The sequence below is a fragment of the Drosophila yakuba genome, chromosome 2R, assembly GCF_016746365.2.
Source record: "Drosophila yakuba strain Tai18E2 chromosome 2R, Prin_Dyak_Tai18E2_2.1, whole genome shotgun sequence".
In the NCBI taxonomy this organism is placed as follows: domain Eukaryota; kingdom Metazoa; phylum Arthropoda; class Insecta; order Diptera; family Drosophilidae; genus Drosophila; species Drosophila yakuba.
The window spans coordinates 22141690-22169358 of NC_052528.2; the positions used below are offsets into that span (position 1 = coordinate 22141690).

The 27669-nt window shown below is 44.7% G+C and overlaps 9 protein-coding genes across 13 annotated transcripts in view; 2 read left to right on the forward strand and 7 right to left on the reverse strand.

Annotated features, from left to right (window-relative positions):
* The window catches only part of LOC6531857, a 35498-nt gene extending 28451 nt beyond the window's left edge, over positions 1-7047 (forward strand). For 2 of the 3 annotated variants that reach the window (XM_015196092.2, XM_039372070.2), the window contains exons 2-5: positions 4619-4724; positions 4792-5052; positions 5121-5367; positions 5427-7047. In XM_015196092.2, coding sequence (XP_015051578.1) covers positions 4619-4724; positions 4792-5052; positions 5121-5367; positions 5427-6243 — 1431 coding nt within the window. In that variant the 3' untranslated portion in view covers positions 6244-7047. The remainder of the gene's footprint in view (positions 1-4618; positions 4725-4791; positions 5053-5120; positions 5368-5426) is intronic. The other variant, XM_002092608.3, reaches the window with a different exon arrangement.
* A 200-nt stretch (positions 7048-7247) lies between these two features.
* On the reverse strand, positions 7248-7684 carry LOC6531858. The gene is made up of 3 exons (XM_002092609.4): positions 7592-7684; positions 7471-7534; positions 7248-7416 (listed from the first exon to the last, which is right to left on the reverse strand). Exons 1-3 carry the CDS (start codon positions 7660-7662, stop codon positions 7270-7272), a joined length of 282 nt encoding a protein of 93 aa, XP_002092645.1. The 5' UTR covers positions 7663-7684; the 3' UTR covers positions 7248-7269.
* An 87-nt stretch (positions 7685-7771) lies between these two features.
* Positions 7772-8487, reverse strand: LOC6531859. The gene is made up of 4 exons (XM_002092610.3): positions 8320-8487; positions 8176-8259; positions 8053-8119; positions 7772-7994 (listed from the first exon to the last, which is right to left on the reverse strand). Exons 1-4 carry the CDS (start codon positions 8400-8402, stop codon positions 7797-7799), a joined length of 432 nt encoding a protein of 143 aa, XP_002092646.1. The 5' UTR covers positions 8403-8487; the 3' UTR covers positions 7772-7796.
* Positions 8488-8618: 131 nt separating this feature from the next.
* Positions 8619-8865, reverse strand: LOC6531860 (immune-induced peptide 18). The gene has a single exon (XM_002092611.4). It carries the CDS (start codon positions 8861-8863, stop codon positions 8663-8665), a length of 201 nt encoding a protein of 66 aa, XP_002092647.1. The 5' UTR covers positions 8864-8865; the 3' UTR covers positions 8619-8662.
* Positions 8866-8950: 85 nt separating this feature from the next.
* On the reverse strand, positions 8951-9489 carry LOC6531861. The gene is made up of 3 exons (XM_002092612.4): positions 9355-9489; positions 9224-9293; positions 8951-9166 (listed from the first exon to the last, which is right to left on the reverse strand). Exons 1-3 carry the CDS (start codon positions 9411-9413, stop codon positions 8966-8968), a joined length of 330 nt encoding a protein of 109 aa, XP_002092648.1. The 5' UTR covers positions 9414-9489; the 3' UTR covers positions 8951-8965.
* Positions 9490-9669: 180 nt separating this feature from the next.
* LOC26536223 lies at positions 9670-10167 on the reverse strand. Its single transcript, XM_015196095.2, has 3 exons — positions 10057-10167; positions 9934-10006; positions 9670-9875 (listed from the first exon to the last, which is right to left on the reverse strand). Exons 1-3 carry the CDS (start codon positions 10116-10118, stop codon positions 9684-9686), a joined length of 327 nt encoding a protein of 108 aa, XP_015051581.1. The 5' UTR covers positions 10119-10167; the 3' UTR covers positions 9670-9683.
* Positions 10168-10250: 83 nt separating this feature from the next.
* Positions 10251-11389, forward strand: LOC6531862 (aquaporin-2). The gene is made up of 3 exons (XM_002092613.4): positions 10251-10507; positions 10563-10965; positions 11025-11389. Exons 1-3 carry the CDS (start codon positions 10380-10382, stop codon positions 11208-11210), a joined length of 717 nt encoding a protein of 238 aa, XP_002092649.1. The 5' UTR covers positions 10251-10379; the 3' UTR covers positions 11211-11389.
* LOC6531863 (aquaporin NIP2-1) lies at positions 11384-14335 on the reverse strand. The gene is made up of 5 exons (XM_002092614.4): positions 13727-14335; positions 13447-13666; positions 12796-12841; positions 12069-12627; positions 11384-11710 (listed from the first exon to the last, which is right to left on the reverse strand). Exons 1-5 carry the CDS (start codon positions 14318-14320, stop codon positions 11489-11491), a joined length of 1641 nt encoding a protein of 546 aa, XP_002092650.2. The 5' UTR covers positions 14321-14335; the 3' UTR covers positions 11384-11488.
* An 884-nt stretch (positions 14336-15219) lies between these two features.
* On the reverse strand, positions 15220-22396 carry LOC6531865 (aquaporin AQPcic). Of its 3 annotated transcripts, none has more exons than XM_015196097.2 (3): positions 22327-22396; positions 15771-16320; positions 15220-15690 (listed from the first exon to the last, which is right to left on the reverse strand). In XM_015196097.2, the coding sequence occupies exons 2-3, from the start codon at positions 16299-16301 to the stop codon at positions 15472-15474; spliced, it is 750 nt and encodes a 249-aa protein (XP_015051583.1). In that variant the 5' UTR covers positions 16302-16320; positions 22327-22396; the 3' UTR covers positions 15220-15471. The 3 variants fall into 3 exon arrangements, with proteins under 3 accessions (XP_015051583.1, XP_002092652.1, XP_015051584.1); XM_002092616.3 differs by lacking the exon at positions 22327-22396 and adding an exon at positions 17058-17143; XM_015196098.2 differs by lacking the exon at positions 22327-22396 and adding an exon at positions 16586-16683.
* Between the last annotated feature and the right edge of the window lie 5273 nt (positions 22397-27669).

A 27669-nucleotide genomic window follows, 5' to 3' on the forward strand; every position in this document is an offset into this window, starting at 1 on the left:
ATCATAGAATCGCCAGTTATTCAGAGCACGCCGCTTAGCTATGTGTTTTATGATCGCGGAATGTTGTTACCGTGTACATAGCACACACTCATTTGGCGAGCCGAGTGACAAACCAATTTTCATGCTGCGAATGGCATAAAAACAATAGCTTATAACAAATAGCAATTGTGGGGGCCCAAATAAGGCAGTTAGCAGCAGCTCCTCGGCTCACAAAGTTGTGGATGGCATGGATGTGGATGGGGATGGAGCGGAGTAATGAACTTGTCAGCCATATTGCCAGGGTGTGCTCCAGAAAGCTGACTTGCCGCAGTGCTCCAATTGTTCGGGGGAGTGTGCGACGTCTGGGAATCGAAGATAAAGGTAATCCATTTGACTTGGCCATATCTACAACTGTCACACAGTCTGGCTTTTGGCTCTGTCTCTGGTTTTTAACTCTGGCTGTGTCTCCGATTCGAAGCTATGCACAGCTGCGCAATTTCGCATGCAAGAGGCTTGGATTTTTGGGGCTGACTAATGAAAGCGAACAATAATAATTTAGTAAGTCTGGAGTCTAGAGGCTAGAGTCGCCAGACCTACGCATGCGCAAAGGTGGATTTCCGATGCCTGGCAATTGTCACCGCACAAAACGCAATTTGTCGTCGTCGCAGACGAGGAGTGGAAGTCACTGAACCCGCTCGAGTCGATGCTTTTTTCTATTACCTTTTTCTACGTCTTTACCGCACTCCATATCTGTACACTGGGAGAAATGCTTATGTGACATTGGGAAGCAGAATTTGGTAGGCTAAACATGCACTGCTCCATGACAAATCCATAACAGCTTAGCTTACCTCATCAACATTATTATAAATTAAAGTTCTTTCAAGACAACTCCCATCGAGTTGTTCTCAGTGCAGCTCGCTCTCACTCGCCGCTTATTTTTGGGTGTAGGCCAGCTCTGCCGCAGACAAAGCCGCATTTGACAAAGAAAATCTCACAGTGTTTTCAGCTAGTTACAATTGTAAGTAGCACACAAGCACTCGCACAACTAAATATTTTGCTGACAACTGCGCAGGCGCGCGTGTGCGTCATGAAATTAGTTTATTTGTTTGCATAAATGTGGCAGAGACACAGAGAGTGTGTGTATGTGCAGCCAATTTCTAATAAATTTGTTGTTTCGGCACCCGTGTCATGCACACCTGGAGCATAATTCGCCCTCGGCGGCTTGCGGATCCAACAGAAACTTGGCTGAACCCAACTGAGTCGAGCTGAATCGAGCTGAAGTGAGCCATGAGTCAATTTCCGTCAGCTGCGCCAGCTGAGCGCATTTAAAGGAGAAACTTTGCCACTTTGCTACTTTGCCACACCAGCTATTGATTCTTGCAAATAGTAAACCACCCATTTGGTTAAATACCATTAAGTGTTCCAAGGAGACACTACCAGCTACGGCTGATTACTACTGCCTATGAGCCACATGCCACATTCCCTCCAACTTGGTAGTGAATTTCCTTCTTAAAAATGCTGATTTTAATAACGCAACCTTAGAGCAGCTTCCACTTGAGTATTACGAGAAAATACTTGGAGTGGGGTGGCCACTTGGGCTCGAACTACTGCGAACGGCGTTAGAACAATAAACAGGGCACAAGAGATTCTTTTCTTTGATTTTGTTCATACTTTTTCCCAATTTAACAACACGCATTCAAATCAATGAATGGCTGCCACTCGAGTCGAATGAGCCGAATAAAAAAAAAATAACAAGAACTGAACAGAGCAGAAGAAACTCGCAGGATGGGGAGCTCTTTTTTCGGCCACTCGAGCGTTCGATGACATTTCGTTTTTAGTTTTCTCCGCGTAATTATTATAATACTCGTACACAAATTTAGGCAGCTGCTGTGGCGGGGGGAAGTGGGAATTTGTAGAATCATTTCAAGTGCTTCAAAGTTTAACGATTCCCCAGGTTCAGATTCGGATCTACACACATACATCTACTCGAACTCAGGGCCTGACCGTAGCTGTACTCCGTCATAAAAGCCGTAGTGCTGTGTGTGCCAGTGTATGTGCTCCACTTGGAGGTATAACCCATTTAGTCGGAACTATAACGCCACTTCGACCCGATGACAAAGATAGTTCAGATACTAAGGCATGCCGCAGAATACGTTCGTTGATTTGCGGTAATTGTTCAGACGCCTGCCGGGGCATTGGATTTCGCCGCGGAATGGATACTTATGCTGTGTACTATATACTTGTATATATCGGACATGGTCTGGTCCATAACTATAAGTATCCGTAAGAGCCAACAATGCCGGGCTTTATTTCAAGGCACAAGGTTGAGAGTTGTGTGTGTAGTGTGTAGGTTCACAATCGCTGGGTTCGAGTAGAGCATGTAGATTCGGTAATTATATTTCGCTTTATATTAACAGCCCACAAAGGCAGATAGCAAACAGTCATATACAACACGCTCACAGACGTCCAAAATCTAAACCAGTTTGCTTATTTAATTTCAATGCTTAGTTTTGAAGTCACATTGATTGGAGTGATTACCTACCTCTATGAGTGTGCCAAAAGCGGAGTGGCAGCCAAACAATCATACATATGATTGACGTAATGCTGTAGAGACACTTTTCCGATTAAAATGAAAATGAAAAACAAAAACGGCATCAAATCGATTCGGAGATCCTTTCTGCGTCAATGGAGAAGCGGCGATGATTTTAAATGGCCGCATTTGCGAGTTCTTTGGGGCACAGAATTTCACAGTTGGCATCTTCCAACTTCATCTTTGACTAACTTGGCTGGAGCCCCACCCTGGCGAGTAATTGGCACTCGACTCGAATTTAAATGATTCTGGCATTCCTTGAACACACTGAGAAGAATTCTTGTCAATTTTGTGAGTGGTACTTTTCCAGTAACGCAAAACTGAATGGATTTACAGAAAAAACATTAGTAAAGTGGGGGAAACCCACAAGATTAGGACCCTTCCATGGAAATATAGTTTTGCACATGACCATACATGAGTTTTCTTTGCGTGTACCTTCCGAAAAGGAAAGGTTTAACCACCCCGCCGGAGCTCATGACTAAAATTTAAACAGCGTAATAGTCGGCGGTAATAATTAATTGTTTGCTAATAAATATGAGTTTACATATAGGAAGAGCTCAAATAATAATAATAATAATAATGAGCGCACGCGCCGCGTTCTCCAATGACTAAGTCTCCTTTCAGTCTTCGAGTACGCGATAAATGCGAATGTACATACACGTCTATGTATCTAGATACGTAGTTCGAGTGTACGAGGTACACATACGAGTTTGAGTATAAATTGTAAATCAGATACGGCATAAATATTGAACACATGGCGCAGTTTCTACAGCCCAGAGTTGTGGGTGTTTTTGGGGGCGCAGGAGGGGCACGGAAGGAACTGAACAAAATTGAAATGAAATAAAATAAAGCACCATAAAACGTACTTAAGATTGACGATTGTGTTTTTGGGGGAGCGATCAATGAAAGAGTTTTTGGGGAGACGCTATACGAGTATAGCCAGTACAGTTGAGCTCGTTTCGATTGAGTCATGTCTGCATGGGGCTATTTGATTTGATAATTTCAGGGCCTTCCCAACATAGTTAATGTTTTTATTACTAAACTATGAGGGAATTTGCGCCCGATTCAACGGGGGAACAACCGAAGTAGTCAGAGTGAAGAACGCTTTGAGTAAATGCACATTCTGAAATATTTATATAGTACATTTGAATATACTTGATTAGATATAATTGGCTGTCAGTATGACTCTTGATCACCCCACTCAATCGCACCATTACGCGGATACTGAGCAACCGCACAGATACATTTTCGAAGCAAACAAAATGTCGGCAGCTGCTTTTTGTGTGAGTTTTGTTAGCTTATAAATTAAAACGCGTTTCATGGCGTTTCATTATGCTTGATGGTTTTGTACGTTTTTTTTTTTTTGTCTTGAGCACTCCGCTCAATTCATTCGATTGTTCGTATTCACATTCTTTTTAGCCCATTTCGTTACGCCTTGGACGTTTCAGATACCATATATACCATATACCCCCGATATCGCTCACACCTCCCCCTTTCTCCCCCTTTCGGTTCATCTGTCCGCCTGTCTGCTAATTGAAAATCAATTAATGTGACTGCATCTATAGCTGCTCATGTCAAAGTCAGATATCATTCAGGGTAGAGCAAATCCAGTGGAATAAGAGAAAGAAAACAACACGAAGGAATTCAAGACTCGACTCAGAATCGAAATCAGAATGGGAGTGAGAATCAGAATCCGAATCAGAATCCTTTTGTTTTCACTGACCCTACTGTCCGAGCACAAAAACCTAATTGATGTGCTCCGAGTAGCACTCTGATAAATACCGAAAAACTCCACTTTTTTCGATTGCTTTCGACTTTGACAGTATTCATCGTCAGGTTCATTGGATTTTCGAGTGCGTCCCAAAGCGCTTTCGTTTGGTGGGGAATTCGACACGAGTTTTGCATGCCCAAGTACTGGGGCCTCTAATTTAAATATGCGGGTAATTTGGGCACTAATCGGTGGGCAAACGACTCCCGAAACTTATTAGTTACTGCTCAATACAGATTTTTGATTTCTCACCTCGATGCCACTCGTTGCTTCCTTTGCAGGTCAACAAACAGTATTCGGCCACCGATCTGGAGGCTTTTATGAAGATCGCCGCCAACTGGCAAAATTCCAATCACAACTTGCTGGAGGGCGTCGACTTGAAGACGGGTAAGTTCAACAAATCGATCTCTCTATCAAAGACGACATTCTCAATTCAATCATCGAACACTTGCAGAAATGACACAGTACATGAACAGCCCATCCATGAACATGTACAAGAAGAGGGAGCGCACACAGAACTGGAACCACCAGGAGAAGAAATACCTGCTCGATCTGTGTCGCAAGGACATGCGCATCATCGAGAACAAGAGATTGGATGCTGGTCTCACGGCCGTGAAGAACAAGGCCTGGAAGATCATCCACCAAAAGTTCTCCAATCAGTTTGGCACCGATCGCACCTGCAATCGCCTGAAGGAACAGTGGCGTCGCATGAAGGGTAAGTCTTTCTTTTTATTCAAACTAACTACTTCATGACATATCTAACGTTTCGATTCCATTATTCAGCGTGCACTCGCAACGAGATCCTGGACTACAACAATCGCCTGGCCAGGTTTGGAGCAGAGGTGGCCGACCGCAAGAAGCCATCTCCCTTCACCTTTGAGGTGTGGGATTTCATGCAGGAGGCGAAGAAGGCCTGCAAATCGGAGGCTCTGGATGGCATTGACTACTCCAAGATTCCCCTGGCCTTGGAGGAGGGTTTCGAGTACCGCGAGGACTACAAATTCAATCCCGACGACCACGACATGGATGAGTAAGTTGATGGCTTGATGGAAGTTCGAAGAGATCTTTATTGAGCATTCTTCATTTAAGCAGCAGCCGCACACCGCCGCAAGAACTGTGCGATGTGGACATCAAGGAGGAGGAGAACAACGAGACCTTCAACGAGACCTTCAACAATCACCACCTCAACCAGAGCGACATCCACGGCGGCGGCGAGCGCCTCAGTGTGTCGCCCAATCACAGCATCAGTCGCAATGGAATCCACGAGGCCGAGAGTCCCGCCACAATCTCCGCAGCTAATGCCCTGGATTCGAGCGGTGCCTTTATGGCCGGAGGAGGTGACATGTCCGGCTTCCAGGCCAACTTCAACATGAACAACATATCCGCCACGCTGGAGGCCCTAAATGCCCTCCGATCTGGCCAGTTTCCCAGTGCAGCAGCAGCGGCAGCCGCCGCCATTCACCAGCACCAGGCACAGGCCCAAGTCGCCATGCATCACCAGCACAACAACAACAACAACAACGAGGACGACGAGGATAGCATGAAGCCACAGTCCAAGAGACAGCGGACCAGCAGTGGTAGTTTGTTGGGCAGCGAGGACCAGACACCAGCCCTGGCCACTTCGGTGCCTGCATCCTCGGACTGTCAGGCTCTGGAGCGGTCCGGCAGCAGCAGCAATGGACTGGCCATGACGGGAACGGCGGTCAGCAGCAATGCCAACAGCAGCAACAACTTTGAGCTGAGAATGTTCATGGAGATGCAGAGCAAGGAGCACATGATGCGCATGAAGATCCTGGAGGTGCAGTTGCAGGCGGCCAAGCACAGTCGCGACCTGGTGGAGATCAACAAGACATTGGCGTTGCAGAAGCTGCAGCTGGAGTTGGCCAGCAAGCGACTGCCCAGTTAGGAGGCAGTGCAGCAGCAGAAGGAGCAGCAGCAGCAGCAGCAGCAACAGCAGCAGCAGCCCATCGCCGTTTCATGTTACATTAGTTTATAGATTTAAAGCCTGTCACCGCAGTCACGTTCGCAGGCAGAGAGCGTGACTGGGAATCGACTAGAGTTAGCCGTAGAGTTAGTCTTAAGTTGAAAGCAGGATCCATAGCTACACATCCAACCCGACACACACAGAGAGACATTCCTGGCATTGTTGATCAGTATTTGAAAGCTAGAAGCGAACCCCGAACCCCGACACACAGAACCGAACCCAAGAAACCCAGCGAGGATCAGGAGGCGCTCGGAAGTAGTATGCCATAATCTTATGATGATGATGATGAATCGCCTACCTCACAAGCACACACACAGGATGCACACACTCAGCTAGCAGACACACAGACACACTCTCTTCTGGCCTAACCAGCACTTGACCAAGTCAAGTCAAGTTTAGTTAGTTTCTAGTTTTAGTTCGTATGGGAACCACTCTCTCCAAGTTGCTCAACTACCACAAATGTATTGTACTTACGTTCTTGACTTCTGCAACCACCACAACTAACGATTTAAAGAATTATGAAATGCGCACATGATTATTTTGCATAGTCCTAAGAGAAGAACGAGACCTATATATGTCAATGCATCATACAATCGGCAGTCGTCTCTGATTTTGATTCTTACTTGTACTTGTATTTATTTGTATCTTTGTATAGACTATGTTGATATATATACGACCCCTATATATGTTTGTTTGAATGCCATATTAAATGAAAGTTCATTTTAATTCATATTTTCCATTTGCGCTGCAAAACAAATTGTTACCATATATGATATATACACAGTACGTATAAGCAGGCTCCCACTTTAAAGAGGGGCTTGAAAAGGGCCGCGGACTGGGCTTCAGTTGTCGTAGAAGGCTTCTTTGTAAAGCGTGTAAATGAGAGATACAAATTATTTTAAATAAAATACAAAACAAAACCAAACTTATGATTTCTGCCACACTTTATTAATTTTGTTCATGGTTCCTCTGCGAGCCGTCGGTTTCCTTCTTTTCCATCGATTGTATCTGCTTATCCACCTTGATGATCTTGGTTGTGACTTCGTTCTTCTGGCTGAGAATCTTTTGCCGCAGCGTCTTCAGCTGTTCTCTTTGCTGTGTGAAGTTAAGTTTATAGAGTGATTAATTTGGCATTTCGAGACCACAAACCAGTTTAAGGAAATGAATGTTCTCCTCTGCCCTAGCTTTCTCGAACAAATGCTTCGATATGTTCCTATATGGAAAAATGCATTAATTTCGAAGTTATTGTTTACTAATAGAACTAACTTACTTGTTGGATTGTGCAAACTGACACATTTTGGGTCGCAACAGTTGGATAAGCTTCTCAACCACCTTCAACATTGTATCCTCACGGGGCTAGCCAGAACCTATGGAAATAATTTGGAATTTCCTATATAAATATTAACTATTGCAAGGTAGAGTTTTTATGTTCAACTTTAATCTCATAGCCTACCGTTTGATAGAATTTATTCTGCTCATTTTTCGAGACTCGTTTTGAATCGCTGCAGCAGCTCCTTCAGGGATTTTAACTCCTGTATGAGAAGCTCCTTAGTTTTCCTTGATTGGTGGCTAGTTCGGGATTCCAATTTCTTGATCTCCTCTTCTAGTTTCTCGATATCACTGGCGATTTCTTTAATCCGGTCCTTTTTAATCTTCATAAATTGCTCAGAGGCCTAAGGAATACTCTATTCTGCATGGTTTTTCTTAACATAAATTACTTTCGATACTTACGAGCTTAAGAACATAGTTAAGTTCCTCGCCTCTGCCCTTTTCGGAAAATTTGTCGGCGAATTGACGTCTGTGGGATCTTGAATTGTAGTTATAGTGTTTATTTAAATAATAGTATAAACTTACGTGTGAGGAAATATGTATAGATTATTTTGTCTACCTTGGTAAAGATGCCTCTGTAAATTTCTGTGCAACTCCTTAGAAGGCCAACTGATTAAGGAGATGCTCAATATTCGCATGTTTGGAAATTGCCAAAAATAAAATACATACCCAACACCTTCTCGACAGAGCACCTGTGATTGAAATGGTCTGGTGCATGACATGGATCCTAGAATTCGCATGAAAGCAAACATTCTTAACTTTGGGATTTAATGAAAAGTGTGTGGCAGAAAAACATCTTACAACTATGAATATACAATGTGGATTTGACGTATGGGTAAAAGCAGCTATTTTGATATGAAGTTTAGAATTTGTAATTTATGTTAAAATAAATATCACGAAATTTATAATTCGTGCACAGCTGTGTGTGAAGGCCGCTTTGATTTGTGATAAGAAAACGGGGCGATTAATTTAGTTTAGCCGTTTCAAATCTTTTATTGTTTCATTCTTAACGTTAAGCGTACATAGTCTTCGGTTTTACAACCGGAGCGTCGTAGTAGAATGGTCGTTGCTGTGGGCCTGGAGATCTGAATGGATTTCCGGATCCAGGTCCGGATCCTGGTCCACTGTGACGCGATGGCGAGGCGGCGCCGGGAGCAGCGAGGAAGCCGAGGAGGCCCAAAATGAGCAGGCAGCACAATGCGAATAGCTTCATGACTGGCAATCTCAAGTGAATGCCAGCCTCTAGCAAGTGTTTGTTTTTATACGCCGCGTATACTAGTGCCCCTGGGATTGGGAAGCACCCGAGGGGATTTTGCTATTCGCTGAAATCACCAACTTTGGGTGATTTCTTATCACTTGGCGGGGCCTGCTTGCTCTCCTTCCTCCCGGGATTGGAATGCACCTTCACATCGAACTCCATGCCCCTGATGCAGCGCGTCAGATCGGTTAGATTGGCCTCAACGCGCTTTTGCTGGAGTGCCAGCTCATGGGATCGCACATCCAAGAGTCCACGTTCCTGTCGACGTATGGATGTGGTTTGATATATCATCTACCGTGTATGGTAGCAACTTACGCTTCGCAGATCCTCCAGCTTTAGCTGTTTTTCTATGCGACTGTGATCGGGCAAGACAACCAGATAATTTCTATGTTCGAAGATAAGCACAACATCTTATCTATACTATAAACTTACTGGATGCAACTTACCTGATGGTGCGACCTCTGAAATGGTTGAGAATAGATCGGATTATTGGGTTTATGTGCATGTTTACGAAAATGAAACCAGCTAATTTTGATTATTTCAAAAAGTTTGAAAGTTGTTCCAAAGTTTTTATGAAACTACAAACAGGCTGTTTAGAAATATGGTACTGAAATATATATAACAAACCACATATTTATCTCATTCCTCGATAAGCCAAAAAGTATGCTATGCAATCTTTCTGTCCCACAGGTGGCGCTTTGGTAACGCATGTCAAATAAATGTAAAATAACCACCATTAACCATTAGAAGTACAGTAATAGTTATAGTTTTAATACTATTTATTCATTCTTATGTTTCGGAGGGCTTGTTTAAGCTCTTTGAGGACTAATATAAGTTCACCCTTTGCAGCCTTCGCCTCAGCTGATTTACTTTTCTCGAGGGCTTTGATTTGCATTTCAAGTGACTCGATTTGTGCGGTTAGCTCCATGATCCTTGCCTCTTTTCCCTTGTTACCCTGCAAATGTTTCTTGCGGAATAATGTTCTTTATAAGTCATAGAAATAATGGATAACAAAAGATACACACAACATGATACGTGTCGATACCGCCACTGCCTCTGCCCCCTTTGTCAAATAGATCGCTGAACGGCCGTCTCTTGCTGTAATAAAAGGGTGGATTGAAGGGAATGCACACAGCGGAAGTACCTACCATAAAAACATGGTTTCTCTTGTCTTTAAAAAGGTAAGGATTTTATAAGCCCCCCGAAACATGCTTAAGCTTTACGTATAATTTCTTTAATAAGTTTCCCCACGCAAACTAGATTTCGTAACTTAATTCAAAAAGAGTAAAGAAATCATCCAAGTAAACCTAACGCCTCTTGCTTTGCGAAAACATTTGTTAAGCAGCCACTTCAACACTCGAATTCGGCAGGAGGACAATCAAAACTCAGATATAGTTACACAGTAATCTTTTTGTTAGTTAGTTTCTTGCTCAAATCGTCTGTGATACATAAATATTACGGATAACTCACGATGATCTGGGACTTCTTTACCTTTATACGCGCAGCCACTGAGTTCAGTGCCACTGCTCTACTGATTTTGCTCGGTTGCATGGGGGAGTCAATGAACCAAGGTGGTGAGAACAAATTCTTGTTGGCCAGGTGATTACTAATGAGTTTTTTTACCTTACCCCACTGCTAATACTCTTTTCCATAGCGTTCATTATGGCCTGACGGTGATGGTGGTGATGCATGTGTTTGGCTTCGTATCCGGAGCCCATGCGAATCCCTGCATCTCGATCTCCTGCTACTTCTTGGGCTACATCGCCCTGGAAGTGATGCTGATGTATGTGGCCTGCCAGATGGCTGGGGCCTTCGCTGGATACTTCCTGCTCCTGCAGCTGCTGCCCAAGGAAGTGGTGGCCAACGCCAAGCCGGGCATTTGCCTGGTGCAACCGATGCACTCTCTGTCCACTGCCCAGGTCGTCGCCATCGAGTGCCTGCTGACCACGGTCTTCGTGCTCGGATGGTGCGCCTTGTGGGATGTGCGGAACGGAAGGTTCCTCGACTCGGTCACCATTCGCATGGGTCTCCTGGTGGTCGCCTGCAGTTTCGCTGGGGTAAGTTTATAGGCTTTGGATGCGAAGTATTTATAACTTTTTTCATGCACCTATTGCAGCTGCAACTGACAGGAGCCAGTATGAATCCCGCCAGGACATTAGTGCCCGCCATCTACTACGGCAATCCGGACTCGGTTCTGATGCAGCTGACTGGCCAGATCTTGGCCGCCATCATGGTTCCCTTTGTGTGGAACAATGCGTATACGCCACGTTATAAGCCCTTGGAAATTCCCGTGTGCAACTGAGCGGAGTGTGTAACAATAAACTTAAGCTCGACGTTTTTGGCTACCGTGTGGCTTATTTGATCAAGTGCTTGAGCCATTAAATATTTACGATAAGCAGTGCGCGGTGCCGTGAAAATAATCTGATACAGATAAGCGTAGCATTTACATTAGATTAAATATAAAGTCGTCAGCCGTAGGAATCATATAAGGTATTTATTTGCACGCTTCGCACTTAAAACTAACCGCTTTCAACTCACACGAACTTAAAAGATAACTTGTCCTATGGGCAGTACATCAATCTAGGCGAGCTCCGCCTCCGAAGTTCGCTTGGTTGACATCGTGGTCTCGTCCACCTCCGATTCATCCAGCTCCCGCCGGAAGGCGTGCTTGTAGATCACCGAGGTGACCAGGGCTGCCGCCATGGGACCCACCCAGTAGATCCAATGGTCATCCCAGGCTCCGTTCCAGATCGCAGGTGCGAAAGATCGGGCTGGATTCATACTAGCTCCAGTCAGTTGGCCCTGCAGGGGATTTCAAATTGCTTATTTAGAAAGTGTTTGCAAGATGTTTCTATTTTGATAAGATGGAAATATTATCATTTGCCTATTTGGCAACTCAAAATATATTATTCATTTCATGTGTGTATTAAAACTGATTATCTGCCATTTGAAGAATGGAAGAAAGGTTCTCATCGATAGCGAGAAAGTCAAGTGCAGTTGCCAGATAAATTGGAAACAGATAGTGATTGGAATTTTAGCATAGTGGACTTCAATCTGATATTTCTTAAGAGCAGACATCACTATCAGTATCGTTATTACTCGGACAAACAGTTGGTGAGGTGGACTACAAAACAAAATATAGAATCAATAACCAACTTACCGCTGTGAGCGACAGGCATGCGATGGCCAGTCCAAATCGCACCGGCACCGAGTCCTGCTGGTTGGCATTGCGGGGATCCCAGACGCCGCAGCAGATGGAGATGAGGACGCAGGTGATCAGGAACTCCACGGCCAGGCCCTGCCAAGGGGTCAGGGTGCTGTTGAGCGACGTGAGGCACACGCCATGGGGGGTGTCCGTGCTGTAGATGGCGTTCTCCGGGAGCACCGCCTTCAGCAGTCCGTATCCAATGAAGGCGCCCACCATCTGGGCCACAAAGTAGGCCACAGCCATCGGCAGCGAGATCTTGTTGTATACGTAGGTGGCCAGGGTGACGGCGGGATTTAGATGGGCACCACACACACAGCCGAAGCACTGGATGCAGATGAGCACCACGAAGCCAAAGTTCACGGCGCTCTGGAAGTTCGAGTTGGTGAAGACGGAGTTCTGGACGCAGCCCATGCATCCGAGGAACATCAGCATGGCGGTGGCTATCATCTCGGCAAGAACTGTGGTGATGTTGTCCAGCTGGCGGCGCTGCAGCAGCCAGCAGTTGGATTGGCTGCGGAATAGAGAGGATTATCCCATGTAAGTACAAGTTGCTCTCAGTTTGGGGGTTTAATAAATGGTTTTCACTGCTTAAGTTCACACACTGTGCTAACATTCTTTTTGAAGAGATTTTTGGAGATTTTAAACATAGATTTCAAGGAATTTGGAATTCGGCAATCACCTTGCTGATGTTGCCATGATTGCCGTGCGTCGGGAGGAGCGATTGACTTAAACGGAGACGTGGTCCGACGTGGACTGCACTCCAGGCCAAGTACTCAATGGTGCGAATCGCATACTCTATCGCCTGCTCTTAATCGCTGGCAATCTCGTCTAATCGCCTTAGGTGGGTTATCAGCCAGCGGAGCTACATATGTACTCGTATCTAACCAACTAATGCCAAACATTTGGTGCTCATTCCATTCACTCGAGTGCGTGTGTCCACTTTATGACGTTGCAAGACAATTCAGAACGTGACAAGGCAGTGAGTTTTAGTGTCCCACTAGACAGTGGCTATAGGCCATCTAATCAATATGATTTAAGCCTGCTGTCGCACAAAATATTTCACTCGCTATCAAACGGAGCAATTTTTAAGGGCTTCTTATCGATGGCCATTGGTGATTGTTTTTAAAGACCTATGGACTTTTTGATAACTCGATTTATTCGCTTAAAAATCGAGCCTCCAAAAAAGTGCCAATATCGCCTCATCCCAACTGTATGCTATGAAAATAATACAACTGCTGCTTGATTACTTAATTGACCTAATTTATTTCGTGGTTCCTTTATTACAACTAGCACATATATATATATATAGATTATTATTCGATTTAGACCTATTGCACTACTACCACCTCGCCGATCATTCGTATCTTGGCATCGGAACTTCTCAGATCGATCTCCTCGTCGCCCTTGAAAGCCATCCGATAGATCAGCGAGGTCACAGCTCCTGCCACCAAAGGACCCACCCAGTAGATCCAGTGGTGTGCCCAGGAGTCGTTCCAAACAGCGGGACCCAGGGACCTGGTCGGATTCATGCTGGCTCCCGTGAAGAGGCCCTAAAAACAAGAATCCCCATTCAGTAACACTTCGGATAGTGAGAAGCACCAAATACCAACCGCTGTGAGGATCAGACAGGAGACGGTGAGGCCGAATCTCACGGGCACCGAGTCCTGGAGCTTGGCGTTGCGCGGATCCCACACCGAACAGGCCACCATGACCAGGCAGCAGGTGATGAGGAACTCGATGAAGACACCCTGCAGTTCGCTGATCCCGGGGGCCAGAACTGTCACGCAAACACCCGGCGGGTTGTCCACTCCCTGGATGGCGCTCTCCGGCAGCACAGCCACCAGGAGACCATAGCCAATCAGGGCTCCGGCAGCCTGGGCCACGAAGTAAGCGATGGCCCTGATCCAACCGATCACGCCGTACAGCCAGGCGGCCAGGGTGATGGCCGGATTCAGATGGGCACCGGAGACGGAGCCGAAGCACTGGATGGCAATGAGGATGGCCAGGCCGAAGGTGAGGCCACTGCGGAAGTGCGAGTTCTGGAAGAGGGGCGTCTCCACACAGCCCATGCAGGCGATGAAGACGAAGACGGCAGTCGCCACAAATTCTCCGAAGAAGCAGGCTATCGCACTTCGGTGGTGTCCTTCCAGGCGCCACCTGGCGGTGGGATTGGACTCCAGTGATTTTTGCTTCTGTTGCGACATGCTGACGGAACTCTACTGCCGAAATGCTTGGACGGCTGCCCCAAGTGACCCAGCGCGCCAGCAAATTTACGGCAATCAATCAAAATCCATTATAAAACCTTAATGCTAATTATCGAGCGCAGATTTGGGAGCAGCCCCCGTCCCCCTGCCCAACCATTCAGGATGGATCAATCCATCAAGGCGATTTTCGGGGGCTTTGCTCAGCCGTAATTATCGGCCTGATAAGCGCCACTGCCATTTCGCCCCGATTTGTGCTCAATCTTATCTCATTAAGATCTTTATCGAACGGCGAACAGCGAACGGGGCGCCGTTTTCTTGGCCAATACTTCTACTTCTTGTGCCAGCCACAACAAGGCCAATAAACCTGGCCTATGGTATTCGAAAGCTACTCGAAGGAATCGCCCCATGATATTCAGGAATTTCAGAAGAGTGGCGTGAATCCAGCATTAGCATATCACCCATAGCACTTAGTCCCCTTTTAAGCCACATGGCACATACATCATTTGTGCTCCATAGTTGGACTATGATCCCAAATAGAGTAGGTAACATACAATAACTGGATATAGTTGGTTGGCTAGCGCCCCTGATAATGACTTTTAGGGGCAATTTGATTGGTCGATTTGGAGGTACTAAAATATTCGAAAATCTTATGACTAGATTTTCCAAAGACTGCTTAAGTTCAGGAGCTTTTTTCAGTTTCAATTTTTGCAAAAAGCTTATAGAAATTCAAGCCACGTAGTTACTTAGAGTCAATCAAGTTAAGACATCTAAATTGAGGAGTGAAAAGTGTTTAGATAAAGTGAGTTATCAAACACACAGCATTTCCCTAGAAAATCCCCAAATAACTACCAAACTTTCAATTCACAATCTAGTGTAAAAACCATTAAAGAACGCAGTTGTTGGTTTGTTATAGATTACAGATCTCGATGTTCTTTATTACTGAAGGCAATTGGTGTGTTCACCAAGTCGTTTATGGTTTCAAAGGCTTGAGTGTGTACACTTGATCGCCATCGAAAGGTTCGAGCACTTTGTGAAGACACTGCTAACAGTAGCGTACAACGAATGCATTATTATAAAATTCGGCATCTTAGATATTAACTAAATTAGTTAAGGCTTTCCCCACAGCAATCTCTGTGGATGTGGCTGTGGCTCTACGACAGCTGCACGTCCTCCAGTTGCCGCAGCTTCTCGTTGGAGGTGATCTCCGCCTCCACCACCTCGCGGCGGAAGACGATCTTGTAGGCGTAGGCGGTGATGGCGGAGGAGCTCAGTGGGGCCAGCCAGTAGATCCAGTTGCTCTCGAAGTGCTTGTTCCACAGGGCGGGTGCGAAGGACCTGGCCGGATTCATGCTGGCGCCGGTGAAGGGTCCCTAAAACGAATAACTCTCTGCTTAATAAACACATTCCGGAGTTGGATTCCATTCGAGAATGGATTTTGGGTTTAACTTACGGCAGCACAGGCGAGACAGGCGATGGCCAGGCCAAAGCGAATGCCCACGGAGTCGTGGAACTTGGAGTTGCGCGGATCCCACACGCCGCAGCAGACGATGACCAGGATGGAGGTGATGACGAACTCGATGCCGAAGGCCTGGGCCGGGGTCACGGTGGCGTGGGGCAAGGTCACGCAGAGCCCGGCGCCCACGGTGAGTGTGGGCCCGGGGAGCAGGACCATGAGCAGGCCGTAGCCGATGAAGGCGCCCAGCATTTGGGCGGCAAAGTAGGCAAAGGCCATGCGCAGGCTGACCATCTCGTAGATGTAGGCGGCCACGGTGACGGCGGGATTCAGATGAGCGCCGGAGACGCAGCCGAAGCACTGGATGGCGATGAGGACGGCGAAGCCGAAGTTGAGCACAATCTGCAGATGGCTGTTGGGGAAGAGGTCCGTCTTCACGCAGCCCATGCAGCCCAGGAAGACCAGGATGCCGGTGCCGATGAGCTCGCCAAGGAAGGCGGAGATTTTGTCCAGCGTCGATCCCTTCATTTTGAACACCTTACAGCAACTGAAATGGCCAGAGAAGCGCTTGAATAATGCCACACTAAACAGCGAGCTGCTACCCTCTCTGTCGCACGGCAGCAGCCGTCTCTTTCCCTGCTCTAAGTAGACCTAAGTAGAGCTGCTTAGGCAGCTCATCAATCATATCCTATCTAATGCCATCCCATCGATTCCCTAAGCCCTCCGATTCGCACCTAATCTCCTCGACACACTCCTACAATCTGGACTATTGTGCAACTTCGTAGTTCTAGTTGAACTTTGTAGTTCAAGACCTTTGCAACTGCTCTGCTTCCTGGACGATTTCCAGGGTGTTTTCCACCCCTTGCGGATCCATCCCTTGCTGCTGGCGGTTCATTGACATGGCATCGATTTTCCAAACTTCCGATGCCGTTGATCCGGAACGCGATGCCTGCTGTGCAAAGGCCACCAAGCGAATGGCATCGATGTTTGGACTGACTTGAAGTACCGTGTACTAAACATAGTACGACTGGTGATTGCCATTCGGCTGTCAATTAGGTTTATAGATAAATAGCCCCAAAAACAAGCGAATCAAATCATGGTATGGTCGTAAAACAATAACCAATCTTTGTCACTCTTATCGCTTGAGAGCCACTCGATTCAATTGGAGTTCACAACGCTGCGAATTAATCCGTTTATTGTGATTGTTAAATCCCCGTTTTTGTTCACACACTTGAAAGTCCTCTTATTTTAGACTTTCTTAGATTTTGAGTGCGCGATATTTACCGAATCTCGTGGCTCATTTTGACACTTGTCAAACTAATTCTTCAAGATCGCAGAACGCAGATCGCAAATCGCACTGTATAATAAATCTTTTCCGGAGCTGGTGAAAATTCACAAAGCGGCAGCGCGACTGTCAATGTCAATCTGAGGCGGTGGAGTAGCCATAGGCAAATATTTATATCTGTGTCTATATAATATTGCGTAAATCAAAAGCCCATTTTTAGCCCCTGTGAGAGAGCACAGACACACAGATACTTTCACACACACACACACACTTACTTCGAAAAGCAAACCACAAACACACACAAAGGCTGGGAAATTAGCGAATCCTACTGGTGAGCATAAAAAAGTCAAGTGTCCAGAATTTATGAGCATCCTAAACGCTCATTCGCTGCTCTCGCCGGCTCTCTGCTTCTATCGCCTTGTGCGATTATCTCTGGAGCGATGCTCCTTCTCGCTCCCACTCTCCTGGCCAACGGGCTTAAAGCGTCATAAAATGTGAGAAGCAATACGGCTGATATTCCATGGAAGCAAGGGCAGATATTAACTGACATATATTAACTGACATTCAGCTAGCGAACTTGTAAAAACAAGGTTTCATTCACAGTAGCTTGTCAGAATTATTATAATAATAAAGAGCTAAAAGATAGTCTTTTTATTATTTCAAATTGCTTGATGATTCTTGTATTATATAAACCAAAGGCTAAGACTTTTTTCAATAAGTAACTAGTTTGAAAATATGGGCCAAGGCAAATCAGCTCAGCAATAATGCTGGCATTATCAGTAAATATAGCCCCCGAAATACGTAATTTTGATAGCATGACGATCATAAATCCGAGCTGTAAACTTGGCATTACGCTGTAATTGATATTGAAAATCGCCATGATTATTTACAGTGTTTCAGGGGCGGTGGGCGGAACACTGTTATGCTGTGCAAATGCGTGACGCGCTGGCAATTGAAGCTGGCCACTGCGTATTGATAACAGAGTGCCGCACTATCAATTACCACCGTCGATATGCCTATCAATTGCAATTGCTGCAATTGAGGATGCGTTGCGTGAATCGGGGTACGCAATGTGGCAAACAAATCACGGCAAGTCTCGGCACGCCTGTCTATCAAATGGCACGCAATTTGCGTAGTTATGTGTCTCAATAACAATTGCAGCGGCAGCTGGCAATAAATAATAATAATTTACAGCAAATATGCAAATATTTTCAAATCACCGCTGTTGCATAAACAAACTAACAGTAGCTCAGCTCAGGTGATCTATTCAGAACTTTTGACCCTCCCTGACCACGCCTAATGTTTTCTATCGCTTTCCATAGCCATAAAATCGTGGAGAAAATAGCACTGCAGAGGTCTTTTGGCCCTTGGCCAAGAGCAAATGTTTGGCCAACTCATTGACAGTTGGTCAAAAGAGAGCGACACGTTTTGGCAAGAGACAAAGAGATTAAAAAGCAAAACAATCAACACGCGATGGATCGAAAGTTTAAAAATAAATCACACCACCAGCCATCGAATGCAAAGCACAAGCTAATAATTTAATTACCACCTGCGCCTTCATCAGCATATTTGCCATGCCCAGAAGGATCACGTATCATTCATGGGATCGCTGCATGCTCCACGATTTCCCACTTTTCGATGCCCCGAGGGCCCAAATGGCTCTTAATTATTAGTATTAAAATTATAATCCATTCTCGTCGTTTGTCTAAGTGATGGGACGTGACTGGGCGGTTCTAGATGCGCCTTTTTTGGGGAGTTTTGATAGTGCTAATGGCTGATGTTGGCGGAAGTGGGGTCTGTTAATTAACAGAGGTGTGCGATAAGAACGGGGACAAAAGCTCAGCTGCGAGGATGTGCAGCTTTCGATGTGGAGCTTCGATCGCCAGCTTTTGGGAAGCTTCTGGAGGAGCTTCCTTATCAGTGCGCGTTGTTATTAGCTAATTATGACTAAGTTGGTGATAGAGTGATAAAGCGATAAAGTGATAAACCTTCGGCCAGAAGCGCGTCGTAAAAAACTTGTTAGCCTGAAGAACAGCTAATCAATCCGTGCTGATAAGCCGCTGATAACTGAAAGCTGTTTGCTGATGGCTGTTTGCTAATGGCTAATGGCTGTTGCTGCTTAAGAAGTGATTTTTGCTAGTGGCCCTAAAATGTTGGCCATAAACTGCACGCCACAACCACTGTCACTCGGCTGATAACTGATATCGTCGAGCTGAGTGATGGTGTATTGGGATTGGCGGTGTCTGGCGGCGCAATATCACAGGCTTAATTTGGCCAATAATTGGGCCAACTCAAATCGGATTTACTCGTCAGACTTTTGACATCGCCCCGCATTTATGGCTCTTCCACATTGCGATAGCGATCGGGTGCCGACTTATTGAAGTGAAACAACGTGTGTATTTATACCTCTTTATGGCATTCCAATTGCCAGCTGGATTGTAATTGAAGCTCATTATGGTGCCAAAGGCGGAAGCCCTAGACCCCATTGATCTACATTCATAGCAGCAGCAGCCTCTTCCTGGAGCCAAGGCTCTGCTCTCTTATCTGTGCGGCTTATCAGCGCAATGGAAACTGCTGACGCTCGGGTTGCGCAACAGGTTGTTGGCCCGTTTATTTACGGCTGTAAATACGGCGGGCAATTAAGACGTGGTCAAAAGTACGACGAGATCCCAGCACACGACTCTAACAAGTCAGGTGCTCCGGCAGCTGAAGGTTCCTGATGTGGTGGCTAAAATAGCGGCCTATGTCTTATCAGCTGGCCACGAGGTTTTGCCACTCGAAAGCTGATTGCTCACACTATGATTTGTGTGATTTGTGGAAAGCTTTCTCAATTATTTGGCAGACAATTTGCTAATTACTGGCAAATAACTCTTATTCCAAGCACTGATATCACTCGGCAGTGACCTAGGCTACGAATTCCCTCTCTTCTGCCACGAAGGCTGGTCACCAGTGAATTTATGGTCCGATGTGGCTTCTAATCAAGAAGTGCGAACGGCTATTTTTGGCCACTTCTGGCCACACGTATGTGCAGTCCAACTGATAATCCAAAGTGTGCGAGGCGATAAGAGCTGAGTGGCTCTAGCATTAAGCTGCAGCTCAGGCATTATGCAACGAACCTGTTGCAAAAGTCTTGAATTGGAACTACACGTTGCTCAATGGCGGCTGGAAGCACAACCCGATTGATAACCCCAGGGCAGAGCACCTTATCAAGTGGCAAAGCAACCAACTTAATCGCAGTTCCGAGTGCCTGCGGCGGTTTGCCAAGCGCAAATATGATGGCGTGGGATTGAATGACATCAACCAACTGTGAAGAATCGCAGGGTTTTGGCATAAAACCGGCAACTGGCTTAGTCAAGCGCAATTACCATACGAGTTTAGGAAGTGTCCATATCGGACACTTGACTGGCCCAATTTGAGCCTGGCCAACTGTTCCGTGTCCGACCGGTTTTCTCAATCATATGATGACTTTACAACTGGGCCAACTCGCGATCCGTTTAATAGAGCCACCAATCTGGCGGCGGAGCACGCGATTCGCCACTTGATTGATTTATCAAATTTGATTAGCACTAGCTCGTGAGTTCCCCCCGAAAAAAATTAAATCGAAAGCATGTGCCAACTTATATAAAATCGAGACTTCGTTTAGTAAGTCACTAATTAGACGTAGAGTTTGAAAAGTATTGAACTCAGCTTACTGATAAGATCAGCTGTTTAATCAAACTCTAAGAAGATGCAATTGAAATCGCTGTTCGAATGCTGATCTCTAAGGCTGAAACTAAATATTTATTTAATAATGTGGCACTTGTAAATCTTTTTGTAACCCCCTTATAAAAAATGTCTGCTAACAACTTTATCAGACGCTGCGACCTTCAAGGCAGCTGAAAAATTGTACACTTTGTTTGGTTTCATTTTTCGGTTTTTGGTGGGAGTGTGAGTTCAAGTTCTCGAATTGCGCAGATAAAAAACTTCAGGCGAGAACCGACTTCTTACACACCAAATGCCAAGTTTATACTGGTATTCTGGTATGTGGGAGATACATGGAAATATTTGCGAGTGCCCACATAATACATTGGTACTTAAGGTATCATAAAATGATCAATTTGGCGCGGACACTATGCAAAATCGCCTGATCCAAGGCCAGAAATTCCGTTTTGTACTTATCAGGCCGCTTTTCATTTTATAGCAGCTGGAATCGAGAATCAAGAATCGAGTGACCCCGCCAATCGTGTTGCTATACTTATTTTTCAATGATAATTTTGATAAGACCGCCACACCAGCCGACGTCTAATTAGTATACAAAAACAACAATGGTTGGGGGCAAACATATATGTATATATATATGAATGTGTATATATGTCAGTATATTTGTGTAGCTAAAGAGCTAAAGTAGAACAGCGGGCAGAACTAATGTATGCGCACACAGAGTGGAAACGTTTTCCAAAAAACCAAAAAGCGTGGCACAGTTCTTTAAAAATAAACATTCTCCGTTCGAGTCGCTTTCGCTTTTTCGTGCTAGATGAATGTCAAATGGCAGTATCTATAGAGATCTGTTGCAGCTGAATTTCAATCCGACCTTATCTAATTACCCGCCGAGGTAGTTGCGCAATCGTGGGATCACTGGCAATTACCTTCGCCGCTGCAGGCTAGCCCATCGCCCATCATCAGGTGCAAATGCTAAATAATGCACATAATTACGAGTCAATAATGCGGCAGTCGGTAAACAACAATATTAATAAATGTATAAATGTGCTCGCCTGCCTGCCTGGGTGTTTTCTATTGTTCTTCGCTTGTTTGATCACTGGTTAAAGTTTAAAGCAGCCAGTGGCGCTGTGGGAGTGGGAACACTACTTTTTATGGCCAGACGCGGCGATAAGGCACAGAAATGGAAAGCTGAAAGTCTAGATAACCCAGGCATATTTGAATAAAATTAACATTTATCGGCCATTATACGCGTGCCAAAGCAGAACTCGCACTCAAAATCACGCACTCCACTCACTCTCCTTCTCCTCAATATATGGAAATATTCCACACTCTGATTCACTCTTATTCACTGTGTTTTTTCTTTATTTTTTATTTCTTTTACCCAAAAAGCAGTCAACGAAATTCAAAAGTGCAAGCCCGCCAATTCGAAAACGCGTTTTGCGCACAGCATTTGCCGCAGCACTTTTTATATCGAAACCAACTCTCTGCCCACTTCAAAAATAATAAAATTAAGCGACAGCTTTGCTAATTAATTAACGCACACTGAGGACCACGGAGAGCCGAACTAACCTGCGTTCCGATCGATGGTTTGTTTGCTATTGAGCGTGGAAAAAGGCCTCCAGCTAAATACTAAATACGCGCGATCGACTGCGGCTGGGCTGCGCAGTCGACGTCGCAGCTGGACACCACGGCGTATGATTACTCTGGCTATCAAATGTCGACAACCACTAATTCGACATTCTACATGCACATTCTACATTCGCCTTCCAGCACAAGCGAGCTTTTTGATAGCGTTATCAAGGTAGTTAGCTCACGTAGATATGCGCTTTGCTGCGGGCAAGCAGTGCAAAGCAGCGCCAGTGGAGTTTGCAAACGGGTTTTTGTTGATTGCAGTAAGAACATTCATATCATGATTCACTGAGTTCATTCCAGAACACTGCCAAAATATTCGCCATTTCACAAGAAAAATAATTTAAAATTTGAAATGATTAAAAAGTGTTTTCGAAAGAGTGTTACTGCCATTACGAATCAATCTGTCCAGTCAATCTGTCATTTAAAATATGATTGTCTCATCAAATCCATGACATGATACACGTCTGTTATTTACATAAGTTAAACAAATACATTTACCAAACAACATAGTCACGCAGTCCCGAGTAAACAATTGAAAACCCACCGTTCCCATATTTGGACACATGGAGTCATGCATGCTGTACAATTAAAAATAAGTATAAATATGACAGTCATATTTGCCTAATATTTCCGCCAATTATCAGAACACCTCAGAAGCTGAGGTTAGAGTTAATGAAAAAGTGGTTTTTAAGTAGAAAAACACTCAGGTTCGTCTCGAGTGGCGCTATCCAAGTGATAAGACAAGCCAAAGCCGATACAAAGACCAAGAAATGATAGAACAAATGAAATAATTAAGTGCCATAAAATAAATCAACAGATGACAAAATCAGCGGCAAGCGAGTGATAATCAATTTGAAAACACCCATAAAATTGCTTAGATTGACTGAAGTGGCGCGCCCTTTTCGATAAGAGAGCATCAAGAGGAAAGAGGGATGAGGGGGTTAATAGCCCTGTTTACACTTACCTTCAAGGTTGCGATGACTGGAAAACTTACCCGAAAGATTCCTGGCTCAATTGAATGGCAACCACTTGAGATATCACTTATCACTCACGTTCGATAGTACGTCACTTATCGAAAGCTTTATCGCGATGCGGATTTCCATGACGGATTCGGATTTCCTTGTGGCCTTGACACTCAAATCACTCACTCGCCTTATGACGCGCACCTTCGGCGAAAAGATTTGCGCCCAAAGATTTGGATTTGCATAGACCTTTCCGCGGCGGAACACATTTGAAGTTCGATAATAAATTATGGACATAGACGTAGAAACTATGTGTGCCAGCGATCGAGGTAGAAGCAATTTGGCTCGCTAGATTAATAAATAAATTCAATGAAACCGCGTCGAATCAAAGAGCCGAATGGCAGCGATTGATGTTTCGAAGATGCTTATCCACCAGCCATCATAAACACCCGCGCATGTGACACAGTGTTCGATCCACTTCGCATCCTATACTCATATCTTATTATTATTATTATTATGCTATATTATTTACTGGTCCAGGCCAGACTCGCTTGATTTATGGACACTTCATTGCTGTCTAGCGCAGCTCGTTAGCCGCCTCGGGAGTCACCGAAATCGAAAATCGAAAATCGCCAATTTGAAAACTGGTTAAACGGCCTGCGAAAATGCAAAACATATAAACAAAGCGGCGGCATTTGTGTTTTCTTGTATTTGCACTGCGGTTCTCGATGCCGCAGCCAAAAATAAATGCTAACTTTTTGTTTTTGCTGCCTTTTTGTCACTTGTGCGCACGTGACGTATACGCAACGTGGCAGCGCCGAAAGTGTGTCAGAAATGGGTATACGAAATAGTGTTGTAATAAATAGCAAATGATGTCGCACCTTCTGCGCGTCTGCTTGCCACTCGGTGGCTCCTCGCTGCTGCCCATCTTCACTTGCTGACCGATGACCGCGGACTGCTGCTGCTGTTGCACTGGCATTTCCACTTTTCGCACTTTTACTTGAAATTAACTTTATTCGCCTTTTCCTCTCTTTTTGTGAAACACTTGTCGCGACGTAGCGGGTAATTGAATTTGCCGTATGCAATGGTAATTTTCATGAATCGGATGCCGTGCACAACTTCACTGCGTGTCGCGAATTCGGACTCCTGACTCGCGGACGGTGTGCGAGTAAGTATCTGTATCTGCGGAACGGGTATTTGTATCTGTATCTGCAGCCGGTGCGACGCATGTGAGTTTCGCTTTCGAGCGCCGATCGACTGGCTGACTGACTGACTATAGCTATACTACGGCTATAGCTGACTGGCGGAGAGTAAACGATGTCGCCGCTTAACACAACCGAAGAGCAAAAGCCAAAGCGCCCATCAAAATCAAATATCGCAAAAAGGCATGCCATAAAATCGAGGCAGCAAAAAACCGTAAGTGCCATTAGACACGATACCCAATCACCAGGTGGGTATATACCCTGCTCACATGCGATGCGCGTCAATCTAGATAGTGCCGAGGGTCTGATCAACAGCCGGGCTTCCTTAGCCGAACTACACAAGTGGAATGTTACCAGGCCCAATTGAAACTGATAATGAAATAGCATTGGATGAGTATGCCTTAAATACTCCACGCAAAGATTAACAACAAAAGGCTTGAAATACATAGAATGTTTGAATATTTAAGTTACAAATACTGTTCCATCAACAAGTGACAGGTAAAACTGAGCATTACGTTGCAAAGGGATCATGCTACTTTGCCCATCCATTAAACAAGTCTGCGTGGTATCCGGTTGGTCGAGCACCAAAACTTTCCACTTGCCCTCGCGTTTTTTTCGACTTTTGTTTTGATTCGACAGGTTTTCGGCGAACTATTGCGTAGAGGGTCATCACAAATTGAAGTGATCTCTTTCGGTGCTTGAGCAACCAGACTAATTGCTCGTGGTGGGTGAGTAGCTGCCGCAATGGCTTGCCATTGTTTCGCGCAGTGTATGCTAGTTGGGGCTTATCACCTATATGTACATGTATGGATTTATAGAAAAACCTATAGCAATTCCGCATTGACGCAAAGATCGGCTTTTTATTTGATTAGTTTCATTCGCGTGCAATACGATGTGCTTGTTTTAGGGCTCTGCCATGGGGGAGGTACTTTTTTATCCACTATATTGGAGGCCCGTTTCGATATCACTTATCGGAAAGCAATTTATTGGGCGGGCGACCATTGCTCGGGCTGTAAAAACAAATGATAACAGTTTTGTTCTGTGAGTAGACTGTAAATAGAGTGCTGAAATGAGCTTACTGAGTTTATGAACTCATAAACGAATTTTATGGGAGCATTGGACTTCTGTTACTACCGTTACAAAAGGGTTGGGTTTGCTCACAAGCTACTTTCAGAAGATACTGCATACTTTTAGGATGTTCCAATTATGGGTGCATACTTTTAGGCATTTTTATCTTTGTAAGTTTCCAAGCTAAGTTGTGAAGTTGTACATTTAAAATACTTCTCAAAGAATTCCAATTTATTAATTCTTAGATTTCGTTTCAATTTTGTTAAACATTTCTTCAGCGAAGGTTCCAAAAACCAACGCAGCTCTAATTATGTATTTATGGCGCCACCAAAAGCTTTTCAAGCTTTCGTATGCATTTTCCAGCTTTTGATACCCTTAATGAGGGTATTACACATTTAGTAAGAACTTTGTAAAGCAATAGTGGAAAAAATTTCGACTCATAATTTACAAATTATATGTTATAAAATTAACATCTTCATTTCTTCAAGCTGTGAAATATCCACCTCCTTGGTGGAAGTAGCTTCCACAATATCACATAATACTACGGGGGTGGGTTTGTTTACTGCAGGTTTAGAGGTCATACAATACATTGCTTAAAATTACACTATGATAATACTATATAAGGACTTGGAGATATTTGCCATAGAAAGGAACTCCTTGATTGGATATCTTTAAGAAAGTTGTACAATTTATAATTAATGACTTATTACATATGCTCATTTCTTAAATTATAACTTAAGCCATGATTTGAAAGAACCTGCTGAGATGTGTATAGACTACTGCCTTTTTCCAGAAATGAAATATTGGTAATATCCGCTCCTTTCGTATAAAATCCAAGCAGCGTCGTGTGGACATTAACTTGACGTATTCGAGAGATCAAAAATACCCGACTCGCGGCGATTAACAGGAATTAACATGTATCGCTAAAGTCGGCCAAATATTGACAATCGGCCGAGGCGAGTGAGTGACAGAGATCGGATGTATCCGGTCCAGCGATGAGGAGGATTAGGGGCAGGAGGAGAAGGTGGAGCTGGAGCTGGAGGCCCTGGAACTGGTTAATGTGAGTACGTATGTGAATACCTATACCTATACGTATAATCGATTTCACACTACTTTTTAATCACTACAAAACATTTATTGTTTGCCCGCAGCGAGAAAAGTCAAACAAAAAGCGGCGACGAGTCGGAATGGGTCGAATGGCTGAACAAATTGACTCGGCCACATAATTAGGCACTTGCCCATGTCCACAGCTTGTACAATATATCCATACACATGTGTACATACATATATATTCCTTCGATTCCGTGCAGTTGAAAGTATCTCACGCAGTGGGACAAAAGGTTTTTATTGTGCGTACCCGTTGACAGCCTCAATCGACGGGGTTTGGCCGAGACTTATGTATGTATGTACCTTTGGGTCGCATCGTTTGTTATATTTGTTATTTATTTTGCGGTTATAATACTTATGCACTGGCCGAGACGGGACGGGAAAATATTGGCATCCATTCAGCGGGACAAAACATCACGGCGTTTTTACAGTTTTCGAGCCGCGACCGGATGATAAATTAGCTTTGTACGTAAATTCAAAATGGAAAATCAGTATGTGAAAATATACCCAGCTCGAAGTAGAGTTGAGTCGAGTCGAGTAATTGTGTAAATATCTTGTCGCTGCATGACAATACCAGACATCCCCATTCCGCCTTTCTTTGCCGCACAATGAATGCCACATTATTATTTTGTAGTTTGTCAACCAAACCGAACCCAACCCCGAAAAGGCGTTTTTCAGAGACGGGATATGAAATGAGATGAGAGATGATAATTCAATGTCGCTCGGCCAGCGCACGGATGCAGATACAATATCTTTTTATACACATGATGACCGCGCAGGCCAAAGGAATTGTAATTACGTGTCCGTCGCCTTGTGCCGCATTTGTATCTTCATTTGTATCTGTATCTGCATTTGTATCTGCATGGCGAGTATCTGTATCTCCAACAAAAGGCATCGGCATCAGCATCAGCATCAGCATAACAATGCACCCATTTCTGTAA

Excerpts from the sequence above, each read along its gene's own strand:
- LOC6531860 (XM_002092611.4), bottom strand. The coding sequence starts at position 8,863 with ATGAAGCTATTCGCATTGTGCTGCCTGCTCATTTTGGGCCTCCTCGGC.
- LOC6531859 (XM_002092610.3), bottom strand. The coding sequence starts at position 8,402 with ATGTTTGCTTTCATGCGAATTCTAGGATCCATGTCATGCACCAGACCA. Across the intron at positions 8,260-8,319 it reads CTCTGTCGAGAAGGTGTTGG|TTGGCCTTCTAAGGAGTTGC; the intron begins GTATGTATTTTA and ends CTCCTTAATCAG. Across the intron at positions 7,995-8,052 it reads TTAACTATGTTCTTAAGCTC|GCCTCTGAGCAATTTATGAA; the intron begins GTAAGTATCGAA and ends AGTATTCCTTAG.
- LOC6531861 (XM_002092612.4), bottom strand. The coding sequence starts at position 9,413 with ATGCACATAAACCCAATAATCCGATCTATTCTCAACCATTTCAGAGGT. Across the intron at positions 9,294-9,354 it reads TTCAGAGGTCGCACCATCAG|AAATTATCTGGTTGTCTTGC; the intron begins GTAAGTTGCATC and ends CTTCGAACATAG. Across the intron at positions 9,167-9,223 it reads AGCTGGAGGATCTGCGAAGC|GAACGTGGACTCTTGGATGT; the intron begins GTAAGTTGCTAC and ends ATACGTCGACAG.
- LOC6531862 (XM_002092613.4), top strand. The coding sequence starts at position 10,380 with ATGATCTGGGACTTCTTTACCTTTATACGCGCAGCCACTGAGTTCAGT. Across the intron at positions 10,508-10,562 it reads AACAAATTCTTGTTGGCCAG|CGTTCATTATGGCCTGACGG; the intron begins GTGATTACTAAT and ends TCTTTTCCATAG. Across the intron at positions 10,966-11,024 it reads TCGCCTGCAGTTTCGCTGGG|CTGCAACTGACAGGAGCCAG; the intron begins GTAAGTTTATAG and ends CACCTATTGCAG.
- LOC26536223 (XM_015196095.2), bottom strand. The coding sequence starts at position 10,118 with ATGTTTCGGGGGGCTTATAAAATCCTTACCTTTTTAAAGACAAGAGAA. Across the intron at positions 10,007-10,056 it reads AGAGAAACCATGTTTTTATG|CAAGAGACGGCCGTTCAGCG; the intron begins GTAGGTACTTCC and ends CTTTTATTACAG. Across the intron at positions 9,876-9,933 it reads GTATCGACACGTATCATGTT|AAACATTTGCAGGGTAACAA; the intron begins GTGTGTATCTTT and ends TTATTCCGCAAG.
- LOC6531858 (XM_002092609.4), bottom strand. The coding sequence starts at position 7,662 with ATGTTGAAGGTGGTTGAGAAGCTTATCCAACTGTTGCGACCCAAAATG. Across the intron at positions 7,535-7,591 it reads CAGTTTGCACAATCCAACAA|GAACATATCGAAGCATTTGT; the intron begins GTAAGTTAGTTC and ends TTTTCCATATAG. Across the intron at positions 7,417-7,470 it reads ACATTCATTTCCTTAAACTG|CAAAGAGAACAGCTGAAGAC; the intron begins GTTTGTGGTCTC and ends AACTTCACACAG.
- LOC6531863 (XM_002092614.4), bottom strand. The coding sequence starts at position 14,320 with ATGTCGCAACAGAAGCAAAAATCACTGGAGTCCAATCCCACCGCCAGG. Across the intron at positions 12,628-12,795 it reads ATCATGGCAACATCAGCAAG|CCAATCCAACTGCTGGCTGC; the intron begins GTGATTGCCGAA and ends TCTATTCCGCAG. Across the intron at positions 11,711-12,068 it reads CATGCCTGTCGCTCACAGCG|GGCCAACTGACTGGAGCTAG; the intron begins GTAAGTTGGTTA and ends AATCCCCTGCAG.
- LOC6531865 (XM_015196098.2), bottom strand. The coding sequence starts at position 16,674 with ATGTCAATGAACCGCCAGCAGCAAGGGATGGATCCGCAAGGGGTGGAA. Across the intron at positions 16,321-16,585 it reads GAAGCAGAGCAGTTGCAAAG|TTGCTGTAAGGTGTTCAAAA; the intron begins GTCTTGAACTAC and ends TGGCCATTTCAG. Across the intron at positions 15,691-15,770 it reads CCTGTCTCGCCTGTGCTGCC|GGACCCTTCACCGGCGCCAG; the intron begins GTAAGTTAAACC and ends TATTCGTTTTAG.